Genomic DNA, 20,255 nt, shown 5'->3' with positions numbered 1-20,255 from the left:
ATTATTCCACTACCACCTTAACCCTGCGTGCATGGGCATCCCGTTTTATTATTCATGTAAATTGACCTTTTATAACACGATCTCTGATTAAATATTTGTTGTTATGGATATACATTTATTTTTAACCGTCTGGTGCGGTGCCGATTACCTTGAATGTTCCAGGACTTTTAGGTGCTCATCTACACCAGATGTTACGGTACCAAGATAGAAAGCAGGAAGTTGGTTCAAAAAAGCGCGTCTTCTGCATCTACTTGTTCTTCTTCTCTTTGATAGCTCGAGGAGACTGACTTCCATAATGAAAGATGACAGAGAACGCTGCACAGGTATGTAGCTATAGCTATCTCCTTAGTCAACCGATTTAATAGTTTTTTATAATTCAGCTCGCTAAAATGTTGTTTCCCTCCCCACCAGCAAACAAGCCAGCAGTACGTCATAGCTACGCCGCTAGTAAGCTACTGTAGCAGATGTCATAGGCTACACTTAATGTTTCTCCTCAGTTATTTGCCAGATTGGAAGGCAGGAGGTGTCTCAAGGACATAGAACCGTGCATCTTTCCAGAGGATGGGGGACCAAACTATGGTAACAGGATGCACAATAGAATCTCCCAAACTTCCGCTATTGCCATTCCCACATCCACATAGATTTTTACTGGGAGATAATACAGCAAAGAGCCAGGTGTTAGTTAGGCCTCATGTCTCATAGCCTACCAAAAAATCGTCAACTATGCAGAAAGAGACACACAAGAATTTCTTGACCTCTTAAATCAATCCTTTCTGGCCTCCCTAATCCTTTCAGTCTCTCCTCACCACGTTGTGTCTCCCCCCCCATCCTCCTACACCCTCTCCCTTCACAGGTGACGTTGTGGAGCTCCATGGGACAGAGGGGACAGGGAAGACGGAGCTGCTGTACCACCTACTGGTCCGCTGCCTGCTCCCTGGGGACGTGGGCGGGCTGGGCGTAGAGGTGGTCTTCCTGGACACTGACCACCATTTTGACATGCTGCGTCTTGTCACCGTGCTGGAGCACCGCCTGGCTCAGGCGACACGGGCCGGGAGCTCTGAGGAAGGTGAGCTCAGGCTAGACTGGGCTATGCAAAGCAAGGCACACAATGCCAAGCCAGGATAGATTAGACAATGTTAAGATTACGCTTAGATCTTTTTTTTACAGGGTGTTTTTCGTACCCTATTCGACCTGTCGTCTTGTCTCCCTGCAGGTTGTGAGAGCTCTGGAGGTCAGGGCCAGGCTACTGCCACCTCTGATCCTGAGACACGGGTGCGAGCGTGCCTGAGCCGTCTTTCTGTGGTGCACTGCTCCAGCTCTGCCCAGCTCCTCCTCACACTCCACTTCCTAGAGACGTCCATGTGCAGCCGGCCCAAACTGTCACTGCTCATCATTGACAGCATATCCGCCTTTTATTGGACGGACCGCAGTGGGGGTGGGGACAGCGTGGCCAAACAGGAAGTGACACTCCGGAAGTGCTCGGAGCTCCTGGCCAGGCTGTTGAGGGACTACCGCATCAGTGTGTTCGCATCCACACACGCCATCATGAGGAATTATGGGAATTGGAGTTCTGACAGGCTTGGCGAGTCTTCCGACGCGGCGTCTTCCTGGAGGAAGTGGAGCTCAGCACAGGGGTCTGATTATGATAGACTGTACCTGTGCAAGGCGTGGCAGAGGCTGGTCACACACAGGCTGCTATTGGCCAGAGCAGAGACTGGGCCGGGCACTAGGGATCAACGACATGTGTTCTCAGCAACAAGCACCTCCTCCACCTCATATTCCTCCTCTAACAGACCAAGAGGTGTCAGGAATTTCTCCTTTGTGATAACGGATGAAGGCCTGAGTTTCATGTAGTCGAGAGAGGAGCTGTTTAATGTTAAATAGAGAACACATGTTTACTCTTGTATCATCTTAGATGTAGATTTATGTTGAACATTTGAAGTCTTGTAACCCCTGTACATCATTAAAAACATTTTTTTTGCTGGTGTGCAAATATTATTGGATATATTTTACAAAATAAAAAGTTTCAACAGCATAATGCTGACATTACTAACAACTAAGTGTCCTCACCCTTAGCCCTCAATCCACATCTCAGCACCCCCCCAACCCCCCGATTTTGTGACTCCTGACACACTAGCCAGCCCCCTCCCTGCATTGACAAGACCCGAAGACATAAACTACAAATTACCCGGTAATTACCATGCCTGTGTCTCAGTGAGCCGAGCGTGCAAGGGGCTGCATGGCTGGCTCTGACACAGACCAGCTGTACCCTGGATAATAGCAGGGCTCTCTACTCCTCCCTGTGGATCTCTGCATTGTTCTGGTACAAGCACAGTCTGACTAGCTAATTAAGATGAGGATAATGGGTTGCTATTAGAGTAGGTAAAGGTACCCTCCCATCTGTCTTTCATCCTACATATCTCACTCCTTACCACTTTCATCCACTCGTCTATACCAGCTGTTCTTGCTCTGACTTCCTGGTTGATGTCATGTGACTTTGTTCTTCCTGGAGGGGGTGGTTGTAGACCACAGGATCAGCCCTGACTTGTGAATCCACTACAATTTTATTTGACTTTCACTGCAGACTCTGAGATCTTTCTTTATATTAGCCTAACAGGTTTCGTATATGTCCAATGCACAACACAAATACATCTACCTTGTGGCAAAAGCTAGATGTTTTTCATTCATACACATTTGCCAAATAAATTCAAGCTACTATTAACATATCCAAGGGGTTCACCTTCTTTTATGTGTCCATGCCCTTTGATATACTGTAATATACTGTTGATTATAGATACACAGTTATACCATAAAATAAAAGTAGACATGACACATTGGAATGTATTTCAACCTAAAATTATTTTACGAAATGTGACCAAAGCAGAAGAATGTCACAGAAGTAATTTGGTTCTTCATTGGACATACAAATACATTATATGCTGTTTTATTTACATTGGAATGGCTGGCAACTGCTCTATTCTTCTAGCATTTCATCTTTATTAACTTTTTTTTTGCACACTAATCAGGGATTTTGGAAATACACAATCAAATCCAAGGAAACATCCGTGATGATGTTTTTGTTCTGGTGAAGATAAGTGCATTGTGATGTGGGTTATATGTAAACATAGAACACTACAACCCACTCCCACCAAACACTGTTGAGGGTGTTAAATTGTGACTGAATTCGAGAGACATGGTCTTTCTGAGACCAATACACTAGTGTATGTTCACTGAAGACGCTAAGGTTTCTATTGCAAAGGTCGTAAAGGGAACACATAGCTGGAATGTGCATTAGATAGCAAGAGAGAGGCGTGCAGTATGTGTGTGTGTGTATTTCAGAGAGAGTAAGATCGAAAGTGACAACGTGTTGTGTGTGTGTGAGACCAAGAGAGAATGTATGGTAGCAATATAAAATAAAAAGACACAAAGGAACATAGTTCATATGTGAGGAACAAAGAGAGAATGTGTGTAAGAGAGAGGTCCATTAGGTTGCATAATATGCAGAGGAAAGTAAAGCAGAGAGGAGCAGTCTTTAACAAGGTGTAGCAGTGTTACCCTGAGCAGTGAGGATGCGCACTGCATTAGCAAGTCTAAATAAACCCCACATTGTCTCTGAAAAAGACCCCTTCGCTACATAAATTGGAGCAGGTTGGGAAGACAAAAAAGCATAATTTACATAAAGCTTTCATCTGTGATGGGTCGTATAATGTTAATGAAACCACAAGTGGACAGAAAAATGTATGTTTTTTTCAGTGTTACTCTGGACTCACACTGAGGTAGCCATAGGAGGCTCTGGACACCTATAGAACTATCTGGGATATTTATGCAGAATAGTGTTTGTACTCTAAATTTACTGCATTCATTTTGTCTATGTTTACCTATTTGACACATTTATAAAGAAAAAAGAGAAGGCACACACACACACACACACACTCCTAAGTAGGAACCCAGGGTGAGGATGTGGGAGAGCCTGGTACATGAGTAAGGCTCTGTCCTGACAGACAGTGGAGCCTCTTCAGGCTCATACATCTCATTTCCCCCTGCACCTGGCCTGGCTGATAGGGACTTCCTCCATCCCCCATCCACTCCTCTCCTCCATTCCCCACCCCCTCCTCTTTTCCTCCACCCCCCACTCACTCCTCCTCTCATTTATCCCCCACCCACTCCTCCTCTCCCCCCTCTCTTCCACTGCCTCCATCCCTCTGCCTGCTCCTCTTCTCCATGTTCTCATCCACTCTTTCTCATCCCTCTCCCCCTGCTCTTCTCCAATCCACCTCCTTAATTCCCTTCCCATCCCATCCCCCTTCTCTCTCCTCCCTCCTTTTACAATCAACTCTGGAACCACAGACACCTGTCAGTAGTGAGCAGTACTGAGTCCTTCCCAAACTTTAGAACAGGACACACCAGGGAAGCCTTAAGTAGACATTGGACTGTTATGGTAGGCCATGTTGCCACTTGCGATGTACTGTCTGTGGTCACACAATATACTTAAAGCTAAAGCAAATGTGGTTGGATGGATGTTGGTAACTGGAAGATGGTGGTGGTGGTAACTGCAAGAAAATGAGTGTGCTTATTAATGTTAACACTTAAAGGGATCATCTAGTAGGTCACATGTTTGTCTCTGGCAATTAAAACTCCAGTGATATCATGGGTAGGTATTGTAAATAAAGGCATAGCACCCTGTATGTGTTCATGTAGACATTGTGCATTGCTTGTGTGTTTTATGTTCTATATTTAGTTATTTTTTGTATTCTTGTGTTTTGGATTGTTTACTCATGCTTCATATTGTCTACTAGCGGGCCAAATCCGTGTTTAACACACTCAGCCTACTAAATCAATCTAGCATATGCTGCAGTGGTTTTATCACATAGCATTTAATGCATTCTATAAGAGTGGATTACAGTAGAGTAGTGCAGAGTAGAGTAACAGTAGAATAGACACAAAAAGAAGTCTCGCCCTATTCACTGTCCAAGATCCAGCTCCGTGTTTTGCTCGCGCTCGCCTGATGACAGCGAGGTCTCTGCCTCTAGAATGCTCCACGGTATCACTCCGCAGGGTCAGTGAGACTTTTTTCGTAACGTGTATTAAGCAGCATATGCTGAAACACTGCACGTTTCATATATTTTAATTGATGCTTTATTTAATTTAATTCATTATAGGTGTTTTATTACTGTTAGCCAGGGATGTATAATAACACGTCTAACTTAATGTGGAGTCGGACCTATTTCTTCGACAAACGTTGACAGCCAGTGCTTAGGTCGCTTCGAAACATGGCCACCATGATGGAGTAAACGCTTCAACTTTAATTTTCACATTTTTTGAAAAAAACTTAGTCATTTTCTGTATTTTCACTGGAATATTTCTTAATGAAATACTGTATCGAACATACAACCCAAATGCAATCGTCAGGAAAAGTTCGTTGTTGGATTTAACATTGGTTTAAGTTGGCTGGAAGCTGGAAAGGGAAAAAAAAGAATTGCATCAATTCCGTAAGCGTTTTTCTATTCTCTCTTTCAATTCATTTACCGTTTTCTAAGAAATTAATATATTTCTTTATAATGTAGCCATTCTTAAATACATCCACCGAACAATAGAATATATCTAGCTCGGTTACATTGATCGGATATATTTCTGTGCGTGTTTATGTGCGTCTTCAACGTGCGAGCGGTTACATTTCCACCATAGCCGACACGATACGATACCGTCTTATTATGAAGATAAGTTACTTAATGGAATAGTTTAGCAATATTAAAGGTGCTTTGGAGGTTTACATATGTACGACATTACGTTTCTTATAGAGCAAACAAGCGAATAGTGTACATACGGCTTTAAACTTTAATGTTTTTGTCTCATACCTAGGCCTATAGTTTGTAGACGGTAATTTGCATTTTAGGGTCAAATGTGTGTGTTAAAACACAAACACAACGATAGGCTACAGGGAGAAAGAAGGGTTAGTGCCCAAACCGCCATATCCTATATTTCCGTGTGGCCCCCAATGACAACAAGCCCGGCGACATCGACAAATAGTCTTTTTCGCCTGTCAGGGGACCTATAATTGGCGATTGTCAATTATGTGACTGCCATGAAATAGAATCAGTGTTTACCACGCTACCGTTTAAAGACAGTTTTGGAGCAAAATATTATTAATCGGTGACTATTTGAAAAACTATTTTTTTGTCACGCGATAAACACGGGTTGTTTCGTAGTTATTGTGGCAATAGAAAGTTTGTATGTTATCAGTAGGATAAACATATTCTTTATCGATATAACGCAGTTGAATTACAACCCAGAAGTGAAACAAATGGGCAAATGGTGATCGTGAGTGACTTTGCTATCTTTTGATCTGGCTTGGAATGAGGTTTGCCAGGTCAAGAACCCTGCTGACTCAGTAGACCTTTGAGTTCTCCACTTTAACTAGTGTGAGTGACGGGATCGAACCTGCGGGAGCTCTGCGTGTCTCAATCCAAGGTTACCAATGCTAGCCGAAGCCCAGACATTAGATTTCATAGGCAGGACTTAACATTTATGAAACTGATGTATAGTACAAAACTATTACAAAATACAATGCTGCTAACGTTAATAGCATGGAGGTCGGCCCAATCGGCCGTTTTTTGAAGAGTTTCAGGTATGCACCCCTGGTGTGTTAATAGTAATAGCCTATAGGCTATTTAAGTCTTTATTGCAACTGAGAAAGAAATTACATTACATTATTTGGACTGGGGGAAACTATGGCACCAGGGGCCTTTTGGAAAAGAGACGAGAAGATGTTGAAGAGAATAGGTTTTTCAGGACATTAGCTAGGAAAAATAGAAAATAACAAAAAGTGCGGTCAGTGAAAGTGTTGCCTGGTGAACTATCCCAGTGATTACAAAGCTTTAGGCCTACTACTTGTCTCTCTCTCCGACAACCAGACTCTCAACTAGGCTACTTCTCATGAACTGGACTGTCGGCCTGCTTTGATAGGCTGGTGGCAGTACTGTAGTCAAGCATACAGAGAATATCCACTTCAGTATAGGGAGGCATTGAAAGTATACCCACTTCTTTGTTAATGGTTTGTGTGAATATTCACTTCCTAGTCACCACAAAAAAATTGTACATTTACTGCAAATTCAAGAAGAAGACACATATTTTGTCAGTCTTCTCTACACCCAACAGATATTGGGCTGGTTCTAGGTACAGATTTGAAAACCGTTGCTAGGATCGATGATCAACTGTCGCTAGGTAGACATTCAATCAATGTTTTTGATTGGACAGTCATCTGAGATGTAAGATATGACAGCAACTCCTAGTTCTATCAATCTCTTATCTATAGGGATATCTCTATACTTAAAATACTTTGCATACACCAATAGTGTAGAGTTCTTCTGTTGTTAAAGGCTTTTACATAGAACCATGTTGTTTGACTGTGTACCAGTGTGAGCGGTGCTGGGCGTTGAGACACGACAAGACACCTACCGCCAATGGCGGACAACTTCCGTTTTTTTAGTGCATGTGTGTTTGTGGGTGCTCGCAAGCATGTATGAGTGTGAAAGTGTGGCCTGTGTGTATATGCGCGCCTGATGTGTAGTATGCGCATGCGTATGTAGATAAATGCAGCAGACTGCATTTCTCTGTGTATAGGTGTAAAACAATTATATATATATTGTGTGCGCTTGTAAGAGCCTTACCAGCATGGTGTCTGTGTGTATGTATGCATCTCAAACACACAGACACCATGCTGCTAAGTCTTTTCTACACAAGCACATGCAAGAGATGGCTTCTGCAGTGTTGTTAGATGTGTATGGAGACCATTGGAGAAAAAAAAGAAAACTCATGGTTAAATCAACATTCAAATAAGCCCTGTTAAAGACACACAGTGGGGGCGCTCCTCGTCCTCCTCTCTTCCTCCTCTCCTACTCTCCCCTTCTTTTTCACCCTCTCTGCCTCAGCATGACTGTGCTGAACAAAATCGCTAAATTAATTGAAGCTGAGCTCGGCGGAGAGCGCTGGCATCACGCTGAGAGAGGAAAACTCCCTCAACGCCACACTGCTCACAGCTGCTCTCCCTCTCTCCAAAACACAACTATCTCCTCTCCTTTTCTCTCTCCTCTCACCCCCCCCCCCATTTCTATCCATGTATGTTGTCCGGGTAGGAAGGCATTTCTAAGCTCAGACTGGAAGAAGTCACTGGAACCTGGGAAACATTATACCTGTACTCCTGTTCTCCATATTTTCATCAGTGGTTACCTAATTCACTTAGTAGTGGGACCTACTATGGTAGGTGGAGGTTTTTTCTAAATGTATTGAGGGGTCATTTTTAATTGAACCTTTTTCTCCTTCCCCCTTTCTTTCCCTTCCTCTCCTCTCACTTTCCTCTATCCTTCTTTCGACCTCCCTCCTACTTTCTCATCCCTTTCTACCTTTAATTTGCCCATCTCTCTCCCCTTCACCCCTCTTATACAATCTCTCCTTCCTGTCTCGCTCCTGTCTCCTGGCCTCTCTTCCTTTCATCCCCTGTCATTTCCCTCCTTCCTCTACTCCCCCTAACCTCCTTTCTCTTTCATCCCTCCTGTCCTCCTCTCTTTACTTTCTGTCATCCTCCCTGTCCTCCTCTATTTCTTCCGTCACTAGAATGTCATCAGAGGACAGGAGTCGGGAGCCTCGTGACCTCCGTCGACCTCCGGCCCCGGCCAGCGGCGGGAGGCCTGGCCCCGCCCCCTCTGACAGGCGTCCGCGGGGACGGCCACGGAAAGATGCGTCCACCACCGTGGCTGCTGCACGGGCTGCCGCCGCCGCTGCACGAGCCCCCGTCACACGCTCCCCCGCCCCCAAACCCCGCAAGAAGTGAGTAGTAACTATGTCTGTCTGTAGAAACTTATGTCTTGCTGTCTGTCTGAACCTCTCTCTGTCTGTCTGTACCTTGGTCTGTCTTGGAGATGAACAGAAAAGACTATGTTTTTTCCGCAGGGTTGCTTGAAGTTGAAGTGTAACTTAGGGTTATGGTCAGGCTGACTCTAACTACCTATCCAGGAAGTGATGATAAACAGGCAGTTTTTTTGGTGTTCCCGCAATGATGTAGGTAATATGCATCAGATTAGCTGGTTAAAGATGGCACCTTATTTTTTGCACCCATCCAGAACGCTTGGTGTTGTTTGCGCGTTTGGGCTAATCTAAATGGTATTATAAATAATGTCAATAAACTCGTATTGATTTTACTGCCATTGTATAATTCCAGTCTGTTTTCGATTCTATTCTGGGTGAATACCAAATGAATCAATTATCAAAGTATCTCAGTTCCTTTTTAATCATGTTAGTCGGTGAGAGCAGCCGATGTTCTTCAACCTGGGTTATCATCCCTCCTCACCATCCTGTACGGCTGATAAATCAACTTATTAAGATGTATGAATTATTGAATCAGGCAGCGTTTTAATCTCTCTCCTCAAGACCTCCCTACAGATTTCTGTGGGAGAGGAAGGGTACTCCACTCTGTCTGACTGTTGAACCCAAGATAACCTCTGTGTGTGTGTTTCTGGTACTGAAAGAACTTGGCTTGAGTGAGAGTAAGACAAGACACTATGCTGATTGCTACTTTGGCTTGTGGGAGAAAGAGAGGTAGACTGAAGGAGAGAGGTAGACTGAAGGAGAGAGGTAGACTGATGAGAGGTAGATTGAAGGAGAGAGGTAGACTGATGAGAGAGGTAGACTGATGAGAGAGGTAGACTGATGAGCGAGGTAGACTGATGAGCGAGGTAGACTGATGAGAGAGGTAGACTGATGAGAGAGGTAGACTGATGAGAGAGGTAGACTGATGAGAGAGGTAGATTGAAGGAGAGAGGTAGACTGATGAGAGAGGTAGACTGATGAGAGAGGTAGACTGATGAGAGAGGTAGACTGATGAGAGAGGTAGACTGATGAGAGAGGTAGACTGATGGAGAGAAGTAGACTGAAGGGAGAGGTAGACTGATGAGAGAGGTAGACTGATGAGAGAGGTAGACTGATGAGAGAGGTAGACTGATGAGAGAGGTAGACTGATGAGAGAGGTAGACTGATGAGAGAGGTAGACTGATGAGAGAGGTAGACTGATGAGAGAGGTAGACTGATGAGAGAGGTAGACTGATGAGAGAGGTAGACTGATGAGAGAGGTAGACTGATGAGAGAGGTAGACTGATGAGAGGGAGACTGTTGGAGGAAGAGAGGGAGACTAGGGAGAGGTAGACAGGGGAAAAGGAGAGAGGTAGACTGTTGGAGGGAGAGAGGTAGACAGGGAGGTAGACTGTTGAAGGAAGAGAGGGAGATAGGTAGACTTAGGGAGAAAGATGGAGAGGTAGACCTAGGGAGAAAGAGGGAGAGGTAAACCTAGGGAGAAAGAGGGAGAGGTAGACTGCTGGAGGAAGAGAGGGACAGAGGTAGACTAGGGAGAAAGAGGGAGAGGTAGACTGCTGGAGGAAGAGAGGGACAGAGGTAGACTAGGGAGAAAGAGGGAGAGAGGTAGACTGTTGGAGGAAGATAGGGAGAGAGGTAGACTTGGGGAGAAAGAGCGAGAGGTAGACGGGGAGAAAGAGGGAGAGAGGTAGACTGTTGGAGAAAGAGGGAGAAAAGGAGCTTGTGTGTAGAGGCTTTATATATGAGGCTAGGTGCGAGAAAGAGTGTGGGTGAGTGAGATATAGGGAGGGAGGGGGTGTAGTGCAAGAGTGTGTGTGTTAGAGAGAGAGAGAGAGAGTGGAGCTAAGCCGATCCCTAGACTCTCCAGGAGGATATGTCTGAGTGTCTAAGGGGCTAGAGTAGAGGGAAGGATGGAGAGGGAAGGATGGAAAGAAGAGGATAGGGGACAAGGGAGAAGGGAGGGGAGAGCGATGAATGGAGAGGAGAGAAGGGAGAGAATGGAGAGGAGAGAGGGAAGATGATATATGAGAGCAGGGAGAGGAGAAGGAGGTAGGGAGAGGAGAGGAGGAAAAGGGTGAGGAGAAGACGTCCAATGAATGAGGTGTGTATGTTAGCAGATATTTCAGTTTTGTGGTCCTCAGTGCTCCTGGGGTGTCTGCAGGTGGAGGCTGGCTCACGGCCGTCTGTGTTTGCTGTGTTTGTGTAACAGCAGCAGGGGCTTGGAGTGGATTCTTGTGTGACTTGCGTAACACATACACACACACACTTTTTGGTATAGGCGAGGAAAACACTTTTTTTGTAAAGGCGAGGTCCTTTATACACACACACACACACACACACACACACACACACACACACACACACACACACACACACTCTTACTGTACCTGTTTGTTGTCATTTCAGCTAAAACATTTCCACCTCTCCCTGTCAAAGTGTCACCCATGCACTATAAACCTGTCACCAGGATGGTGTCTCAGCCAAGCGTGTTCTGAGACATGCATTGGTGCGTGCGTTTGGGTAGTGTATGTTTGTGTGTGTGTAGTTTGTGTTATGTTAGAGTGTGTGTGTAGTCTCCTCTGTTGATGGGGTTGAGGAATGAGTTTAGTTGAGGGATAAGATACAGAGTACCCAGTTCAGTCCTGAAAGGTAAATCTACATGCATCTTGTTTTCACCATATATTCGGTGTGAAGGGAGGACTAGAGAAGGGAGAAGAGTGGGGTGAAGATAATTGCTTTGCTGCAACAGAACTCCGGAGAGGAAGTGGTTAAATTGCATGCTGGGAAACAGTGGGGCTGTGGGGAAGAAGGGGGTGTGTCTCCTCCCTGCCAACCAATCCAGGCCAGGATTTCCCTCCCTCCTCTGAAGCTGGGACTACTTTCAACAACAGTTACCCCCTCCCTCCTTCCCTCTTCTCTCTCTCTCTTCCCCCTCTCTCTCTATCTCTCCCCCTCCCTCCCCCTCTCTCCCCCTCCGTCTCTTCTCTCTCTCCCCCTCTCTCTCCAATGCTTTCTCTCAGCCAATTCTCTTTCTCTCTCTCCTTCCTCTTTCTTTCTTGTCTCTTTCTCTCGATCTCTCTCTCTCTCACACTCAGATTGGTAGTAAAACTACTTGTAGTTGTGCTGCACGTGTCATGAGTCTGTATTGACAGGAAGCAGAAAACAACAGTATCATATTATTTATACACACACATTTCTTTGTATTTGTAATTTTGTGTAACCTGTTTATGGAACATACCTGTTACAAAACCAGAACGTAGGTCTACGTACGGTGCAGTCTAAGCAACCCCCCCCCCCCCCCCACACACACCTATTAGAGGAGTTTATGTTACGTGCTTATGAATCATGATCAGTAGGTGAGCTATCGCCGATATTATCTGTTCATGTAATCTACAGAAAGCCCCCGCAGCCCCTTGGTAGAGGAGGACAGCCCAGAAACAGTCTTGTCAAACAGAAGCTAAAATAGCTAGCTTCGCAAAACTTGCCTAAGCCAGCTTTAAGGACTAAAATACAAAATGCACGCCTTTTCTCCGTTTAAGTTGTATTTAAGCAATAATATGGGCACATTAATTACGAGAAACATTGAGTCTCAAAGCACAAACAATTTAAACGAACAGCTGGAGATCGCTAACAAATAGTAGTACTATTGTAGCTAGCTGAAGTTAGTGCTAGCTAGTATCCTATATACGATCCTCTGGCCAGTTTGTCACTGCCTGACTGAGTGAGCAGGAAGTGCTTTGTTGTTGTACTCGCTCAGATCCGCAGTCGTAAAGTCGCAACTTCATGACATTTCATATAATTCTGAAGCAGCGGCGGTAACGGTGAATGGAGATGGCAAAAGTTATTTGTTAAAACATTTTTAACCGGTTAAATTCTGAACGGCAATTCATCAATAAATGATTAATCATGAACATCCCTAAGCTGAACACTTCCTTTGCTTTGAGCAAGAAATGTAATTTTCTAGTCAGTGGCGCTTAGAGCAACCTTCACCACTGGATCAAATGTTTATTGTTATGAGGTTGAATGCTCTGGTTAACTTTATCTTAAGAGAGAAAGCATAGCCTGCACTCCACAAATGTGGGTCACTGATGTAGGCTGACTTGCAGGTTGCATCTAATGACTAATATTCGCCATGAATCACGTTAACATAGCCAGCATGTAGCGAGTTTGGGCTTATAGCTAGCCATTAGCGCTTGCTAGCTTAAACGGCAGCCAGAGCGAAACCCAACCCAGGCTTGGTTACCCGATCCTTCAGCTCTCAGTCTGTATTGTCCTCACCTTGCGCCAGCCTCCTGATGCTGCTATAGTAGACTGTAGGAGCAAAGCTAGCTCATACTATAGCAAGGAGAATGAGTTCTGACTGGGATTGTTCCTCCAACTGCAACCAGATCATCCTCTCCTCGCTTTACTAGGCCCTGGTGTTTGTTCAGGGCTGATGGCAGTTGTGGTCAGCCTTCATCTCTGCAGCCAGAGGGGCTGGGGTGGAGGGGGGTTGGGGGGGGGGGGAGAGGTGTGCAAACTCCAGATTCTCTTTATTGTAAACTGAGAAAGACTGTGTCCGGTAATGGGTACTGTCCACGGTGTATAGTATCCAGGTGTGCTCTTTGTTCATGGCCACACAGTACACACCCACCTCTAAACCACCACTAACGCAATAGCATTACTGTGTCAGCATATTTGGCATTGGAGTAAACCCATTTCTTCTGTCACCAGTACATCTGCGGCTGTCAGCAAAGTTGAATACACAGAGAAGTGAGAGGTTTGTTTAGTTGTGGGGCTAAGTTTGTTTGTAGGGGTAGGCCCAGTTAGTTTAGCTAAAACACTAACCAGTTGGTAAGGTGTTTAGAGATTACGGGTGGTGGGGGGTTGGGGTGGGGTGGGGCAGAGGGGGTCACAGGGAGAGAGAGTTTAAAGGGGAGAGGGGGATGGTCTGGGTGAGGTGGAGAGTGGGGGAAGGTAGGAGAGGCTTGCTGTGTGTGCGTGTGCATGAGTGAGGGGGGTTCTGTACATTTTGCCTGACTTGCTTGCTCGGTGGTTTGTAGCAGGAAATCAGCCTGGTCACCATGGTTACTTGCTGCTCAGTTCCATCTGTGGGTGGAATGGAGCTCCCCATTGGTGGGTTTTATTGTCAATTACAGTCATTGTTGACATGATTGGTTAATACACAGAAGAAAGGGGAAGATAATTAATAAGTTGTATAGGGTACTTATACTCTTCTCTGAGGACTTCTGAGAAACCAAACTATGGATAAACAGACACACACACACACACACACACACTCACAGCAAGAGTGTTGTGCAAACACACAGGCCATGCTCATATCTAAACAGCTTGCACCACAAGACTCACCACGGAGACTGTAGAAAATGACAGTCAGACTTTCATGGTTTGTTTTCAGCCAGATTCATGACTGTGTTGCGAGACAGATTTTTTTGCATCTTTAACTGACTGTGCTTGTGAGACAGATCTGTGAAATGGTTAACTGTGTGCGTGTGTGTGTGTGTGTGTGTGTGTGTGTGCGCTCGCGAGTGTGTAATGATCTTTGAGACAGATAAATTACTTCCTCTCTCTCTGTTTTAGGGGGCGGAGCCGAGGGAGAGCCCAAGCTGAGAATGAGGAGAGCATGGAGGGATCAGAGAACAAACAGACAGGTAAACGCACACACACACACACACATACACAGCGGTTGACCCTTTTGTCTCTGTTTGGGTTAGTTAGTTTTGCAGCTAACGCTCTTGTTGACATACAAACAACCATGTGGTTTGTGTAAATGTCACTGGCCACAGAAGGACACCAGAACCGTGTGTTCTCGAAGACACTGAGAGGGTCTACAAGGAACTCAACTTGGTCTGCTTTACACATTTAGGACTTTGCCCCATTCTAGCTCCCATTCATCCAGAGACCTATCCAAAGCATGGGTTTGGATTTAGTCCTCTGCCTGATCCTCCTGGAGCCCTCCAGGCCACAGACCCTGCTTCCCCCCCGTCCCTTCGTAGGCCTCCAGACTATGGCTCCAGCTAACAGTATTAGGATCACTTGCTGAGTCTGGGAGTGAACTCTGTGTCACCCAATAGCAACCTAACCCAGTTAACCAGCCACACACACACACACACACAGCATAAACACTTGCACTCAAAATTCCACACACACACACACACATCCTCCCCCTTCCCCCACCCACTTGTTCTCCAGGGTGGCCCAGAGATCAAGTCCCCCACTGTCCCTCAGCAACTCAATCAGGACCACAAGACACGTGACGGCTTTCTCCCCTCTCAAAAGCTGCTTGTGCAGATTAATGTCCTGCTTATTAATTACACTGCAGGGCCATCCTGCCTTTAACCCGGGATTTTCAGAGGCAGAGTGGTTTGAGAAAGAGAGAAAGAGAAAATGAAAGGGGGGGATTCTTTTCCCCTTCTCTTTTATCAGGGCGGAGAGATAAATGGAACGTTTAAACTGGAGTCAGTGACTGTTGGAGCAGGCACCTCATGTGGCCCCTCTCTCTTTCTCTCACTCACACACGTACACACACACACACACACACACACACACACACGTTGCTTGTACCCATACACTTTGTTCTTTTCCATGCCTAAAATCTGCAATGCAGGTCCCCTATTTTTGCTCTGCAGCTAACAGAGCCTCCAAGCTTTGTCTCTCTCTTTCTAACCTGTCTCTCTCTCTTTAGCTTTCGGTCTCTAGCCTGTCTCTCTCTCTTTAGCTTTCGGTCTCTAGCCTGTCTCTCTCTCTTTAGCTTTCGGTCTCTAGCCTGTCTCTCTCTCTTTAGCTTTCGGTCTCTAGCCTGTCTCTCTCTCTTTAGCTTTCGGTCTCTAGCCTGTCTCTCTCTCTTTAGCTTTCGGTCTCTAGCCTGTCTCTCTCTCTTTAGCTTATTGGTCTCTAGCATGTCTCTCTCTCTTTAGCTTTCGGTCTCTAGCCTGTCTCTCTTTCTTTAGCTTTCGGTCTCTAGCCTGTCTCTCTTTTGCTTATTGGTCTCTAGCATGTCTCTCTCTTTAGCCTGTCTCTCTAACCTTTAGACTCTCTCTCTGTAGCCTCTAGCCCGTTTCTCTAGCTTTCTAACCTTTAGCCTGTCTCCAGCTTCAAACCTGTCTCTCCCTTCAGCTTTGAACCTGTCTTTCTCTATAGATTCTAGTCTGTCTTTCTCTATAGCTTCTAGTCTGTGTCTCTCTCTCTAGCTTCTCTCTCACTCTAGCTTCTAGCCTGTGTCTTTCTATCTCACTGGAGGGTCTCTTGGGTGTAGACGGCATGTAACCACAGTAGAACATAGACTCCTTGCCTCACTAGCCCTTCAAGGTACTGGAATATGTACCGTGCTTTGTTTTAGTTTCATTTTTTTAGCTCTCTCTATTTAGCTCCAGAAGGAATGTTGAGCAAAGAAAGCAACGTTGAGCCCCACCCCCCACCCCTTATAGTAGTTTAATGAGAGGCAGAGAATCACGTCCGGGTCAACGGTTCAAAATAACTAATTTCCTTCTTTTCAAGTGGAGCACTGGAGCGAGGGAACAGTGGATGAGTTATGAAAGTCTTGTGAATATGTGAGTTGGGGTGTACCCCACTGCCATCCCGTCCTTGGCACAGGACAGTGGGGGGGGAGGAAGAAAATGGAGAGATAAAGATGGTATTAGAAACGTATGATCAGAACGGATGGGCAGGACCAGGGGTATACCACTGGTGTAGTCTATCCTCTTTGATACATTCATACCGGTATATTTCTATACTGTTCATACCGCACACCCCTAGTGTGTCTTGTTTTATCCCCCCTCCCCACCCTGGTGTAGATGAGGGTCCGGATCCAGAAGTATTTTTCTGTCATTGTAAAGGTTGAGGTAAAGGTCACATCAACCCCTCGCCGCGCTGTGTTGTCCTGACTCCTCAGGTGACGCTTCTGAGTTAAATATCTGAAAAAAACTCACACAGCCTCTGTTTCCGATGTTGCTAGGTTTGCTCAAAGTGCCGACAGGTTTCTCAAATATCTGCTCACTTAATCCAGGTGTATTTCAAAGTGCTGACAAAGTGTTGGAGCAGAACTGGGCACAGATAAGAAACAGAGAAGGATAACTTTTATTATAAACTCCCAGGCCAGGACTTTTATTATAAAGTCTGAGGTTGTGTCTGTCGACTGACAACGAGGTTAGAGAGCGGATCATTTAGTATATTAAGGAACGCTCTGCTGTGGGTTACGCTGGGCTAGTTATCTTTAACTGTCTCATCATTCAGGAATCTAGATCATAATGACGAGTTACTGCTGGTATCTAAGTAACATTGTCTTCCTTTCTCCCTCCCTCTCTTCATCTCTTCTCCCTTTCATCTCTTCCCTTTTCCACAGGGGTTAAGGAGTCAGTCCTGCCTGTTGAAGAGGAGAGCAAAGCCACACCGCTCTCAGTCTCTAAAGACATCAGATCGAGTCCCAATCCTAGTCCCAGTCCCTGTTCCAATCCCAATCCTAGTCCCACACTTGACCCCAGCTCTGAACCAGTCCCAGACATCATCTTGGGTCCCGACCCAATAGATGTGAGACTTGACCCCAGCAATCCTGCTCCCAATTTGGATCTGAACCCCAACCCTAGCCCCAGGCTTATTCCTAGCCCTGGACATAGCCCCAGCCACAGTCCAGTCTCTTGTCCCATCCCTATCCTGAGAGCAGACAGACTTATCCCTAGCCCTAACCCCAGTCCAAATGTCAGCCCCTGCCTCAGCCCCTGCCCCAGCCCCTGCCCCAGCCCATGCCCCAGCCCCTGTTCCAGGCTCATGTTCTGCCCCAGGGACGACGGCTCTCTCTCCCCCCTCTTCCAGCGCTCGGTATCGGAGGACTCTGCTGGCTCCTCAGCCTCGGCCATGGGGCACGCCAAAATACGGTAAGAGAGATTCCTGAATGTGTGTGTGTGTGTGTGTGAGTATGAGAGTGTGTGTGTATCGCTGTGTGACAGACGGAGAAATAGGTATAGATATATAAAGATACATTTGGAGACAAACAAAGAGAGAGGAGAGAGAGAAGTGTGTATTAGGAGGAGGAAGAGTAGGGGGAGGAGTAGTTCTCCACACTAAACAGCCACACAAGGACAGTGTGTGTGTGTGTGTGGGGGGGGGGGGGGGAGTAGGATGACATACTAAGACTATGTGTGGCTTAGAGGTGTGTGCGCTTGTGTTGTATGCATGCATGTGTTTGTGTGGCTTATCGCTGTGCTGTGTGGGGCTTAGTGCTGAGTGTCTGCGTGTGTGTCTGGGTTTACTCCATAGTACACAGCACCTTTTTATGTGTGTGTGAGTTTGCTGTTTGTCTGCGCATGTGATCTCTGGGTGAGCGTGTGAGAGAAAGAGGAAGGAGAGAGAGAAAGAGTATTTTGCAGGCGAATGGTGGGGGGCAGGGGAGGATGTGTGTGCTTGCACGCTCCACTGAGCTTCCTCGTTCTCGGAGTGGGGGAGGGAGGGTGGAGGCCTGTACTGGACAAGGGGGTAGGGGAGCATGTGGGGGGGGTGGGGGGTGGGGGGGGTGAAACAGGCAGGTAATGTAGGACGAGAGAGAGAATTGTGTGTGGGGGGAGGACATAGAGTAAGCAGGTACTAACAGTACGGGGAAGCGCTGGTTAGCTACAGTTCTACTCTTGACTCAAGAAATGTTGTTGAGGCTCTCAGCAGTTCTTCCTTTCTCTCCATGAATGTCTCTCTTTTATCTGTCAGTCACTCTACTCTGCCCTCTCCCTCCTCTTCTAACCTCTCTCTCTCTCTTTCCAGAGTGAAGTTGTGTGCCTTCTGTTACTGTGGTGAGGGCAGTGTCCTGGGCCAGGGGAGCTCAAGGTGTTTGGCCCCACCCCCGGTTACGTGCCCCTCCACATCCGGAACCGTCGTGGAAGCTCGGAGAAGGACGACGATTACCATGACGACGACTACTACCAAGATGACAGGAGCCCCGGGCAACGGGGGCGGGGCTTCACAAAGTAAGGAATTGAGATGTGACTTTTTTTATGGTGGAGGGTTTTGTGTGTGACTGTGTTTGCAATTACTATGCTATGCTGTTGGTTGGATGTTCCCAGTCATGTGACCGTGAAGGTCATTTTCTGTGTCTGGGACAGGACAGAAATGGTTGGCGAGGAGTGTGGAAGGACAGAAAACAGTACAGGCAATTGGTTGAAAGGAGAGGGAGGGAGAGGGAATGAAGAATAAATCATTGTAGAGAGTAGAGCAGTGGAGGTGGAGAGAGTGAGGGACGATAGATAGAGGAGAGGAGGAAGGAGAGTGAGAGAAGCTGAATTAGTCGATCTCAATGATTGCTCGCTATTAGAGGGTGTCTTCCAATCTGTGGGTTGGAGAGAGAAGGGAGGGAGGGAGGAAGAGAGAAAGAGGCTGATGGTAGGTAGTAAGGCTCCGGGGAGACATCGATCTGTCCAGCAATATCTGTAGAAACGGTCTGTGGAAATGGAGGAAGCGAAAGAAAGATAGAGATTTGGGAGAGAGAAAAAAGTAGAAGATGCGATGGGAGGGGTATGAAGGGGAGATGGAAAAGATTGGGGAGCGGGGAAAGAGATGGGGATTGTTGAAAGAGAGTTGGCTAGATGGATATAGATGCAGTGGGGAGAGGTAGAGGAGTGCTAGAGAAGACATGAGAGAGATGGATGGTGAGGGTTTAGATGGAGGCTGGCCGGGATGGGTGGAGGAAAGGAAGGAGAAAGGGAAGGAAGGAGAGGGAAAGGCAAGCAGCAAGTAGGGACTAGGCTAATTTGGACTAGTGCCAGGTATTAGTGATGCCAACAGGAGGACCTCAGTGACCCCCCGTGACCTTTAACCTCATGTCTGCTACATGTCTGCAACGCCATGCTGGAGACGTCCAATTAGAGTTTAACTTTCTTCTCTCTCTCTCTCTCTCTCTCTCTCTCTCTCTCTCTCTCTCTCTCTCTCTCTCTCTCTCTCTCTCTCTCTCTCTCTCTCTCTCCTCTCTCTCTCACTCTCTCTCTCTCTCTCTCTCTCTCTCTCTCTCTCTCTCTCTCTCTCTCTCTCTCTCTCTCTCTCTCTCTCTCTCTCTCTCACCCACCCCCCCCCGGTTTTCTCCCCTGTAATTCTTCCCCTCTCCACCAATTTCGACCTCTCTTTGTCCCTGACTGACTTGTGACGTTGTTACAGAGTGGTGTCCAGGAGTGGTGTAGGGTTGTGGTGGTGGTGAACTCTCTCTGGGTGCATAAAGGCTTAGCCTGGTAGAGAGCGTCCATGCAGGCCAGCACGAGCGGCCCCTTCTCAGGCTCACCTCAGGCTGATGGTGTGGCTGCCGAGGGCTTTCGGCACGCTCGTCAAGGGTTCTTATGTATCCAGAAAAATCACTGGGAACGTGATTACATGATAATTGTATGCTAAGGTGGAATTACTAAAGGAGTGATACTTGAACCAGC

The 20,255-nt window shown here is 46.4% G+C and overlaps 1 protein-coding gene and 1 pseudogene across 1 annotated transcript; both read left to right on the top strand.

Moving 5' to 3' along the window:
- The first annotated feature begins 119 nt into the window (after positions 1–119).
- Positions 120–1,982, top strand: xrcc2 (X-ray repair complementing defective repair in Chinese hamster cells 2). Its single transcript, XM_062479557.1, has 4 exons — positions 120–323; positions 498–579; positions 854–1,066; positions 1,214–1,982. Exons 1-4 carry the CDS (start codon positions 303–305, stop codon positions 1,852–1,854), a joined length of 957 nt encoding a protein of 318 aa, XP_062335541.1. The 5' UTR covers positions 120–302; the 3' UTR covers positions 1,855–1,982.
- A 3,173-nt stretch (positions 1,983–5,155) lies between these two features.
- Positions 5,156–18,816, top strand: LOC134035361 (keratinocyte proline-rich protein-like; annotated as a pseudogene).
- Positions 18,817–20,255: the final 1,439 nt, after the last annotated feature.

This window comes from Osmerus eperlanus, chromosome 15 (assembly GCF_963692335.1).
Source record: "Osmerus eperlanus chromosome 15, fOsmEpe2.1, whole genome shotgun sequence".
Lineage (NCBI taxonomy): Eukaryota > Metazoa > Chordata > Actinopteri > Osmeriformes > Osmeridae > Osmerus > Osmerus eperlanus.
Note: the sequence above shows the minus strand (reverse complement) of the source record. Positions and strands in the feature narration are given on the sequence as shown.

Coding starts and splice junctions, on each gene's coding strand:
- xrcc2 (XM_062479557.1), top strand. CDS start 303: ATGACAGAGAACGCTGCACAG. Junction 324..497: donor TGACAGAGAACGCTGCACAG/GTATGTAGCTAT, acceptor GTTTCTCCTCAG/TTATTTGCCAGATTGGAAGG. Junction 1,067..1,213: donor GGCCGGGAGCTCTGAGGAAG/GTGAGCTCAGGC, acceptor GTCTCCCTGCAG/GTTGTGAGAGCTCTGGAGGT.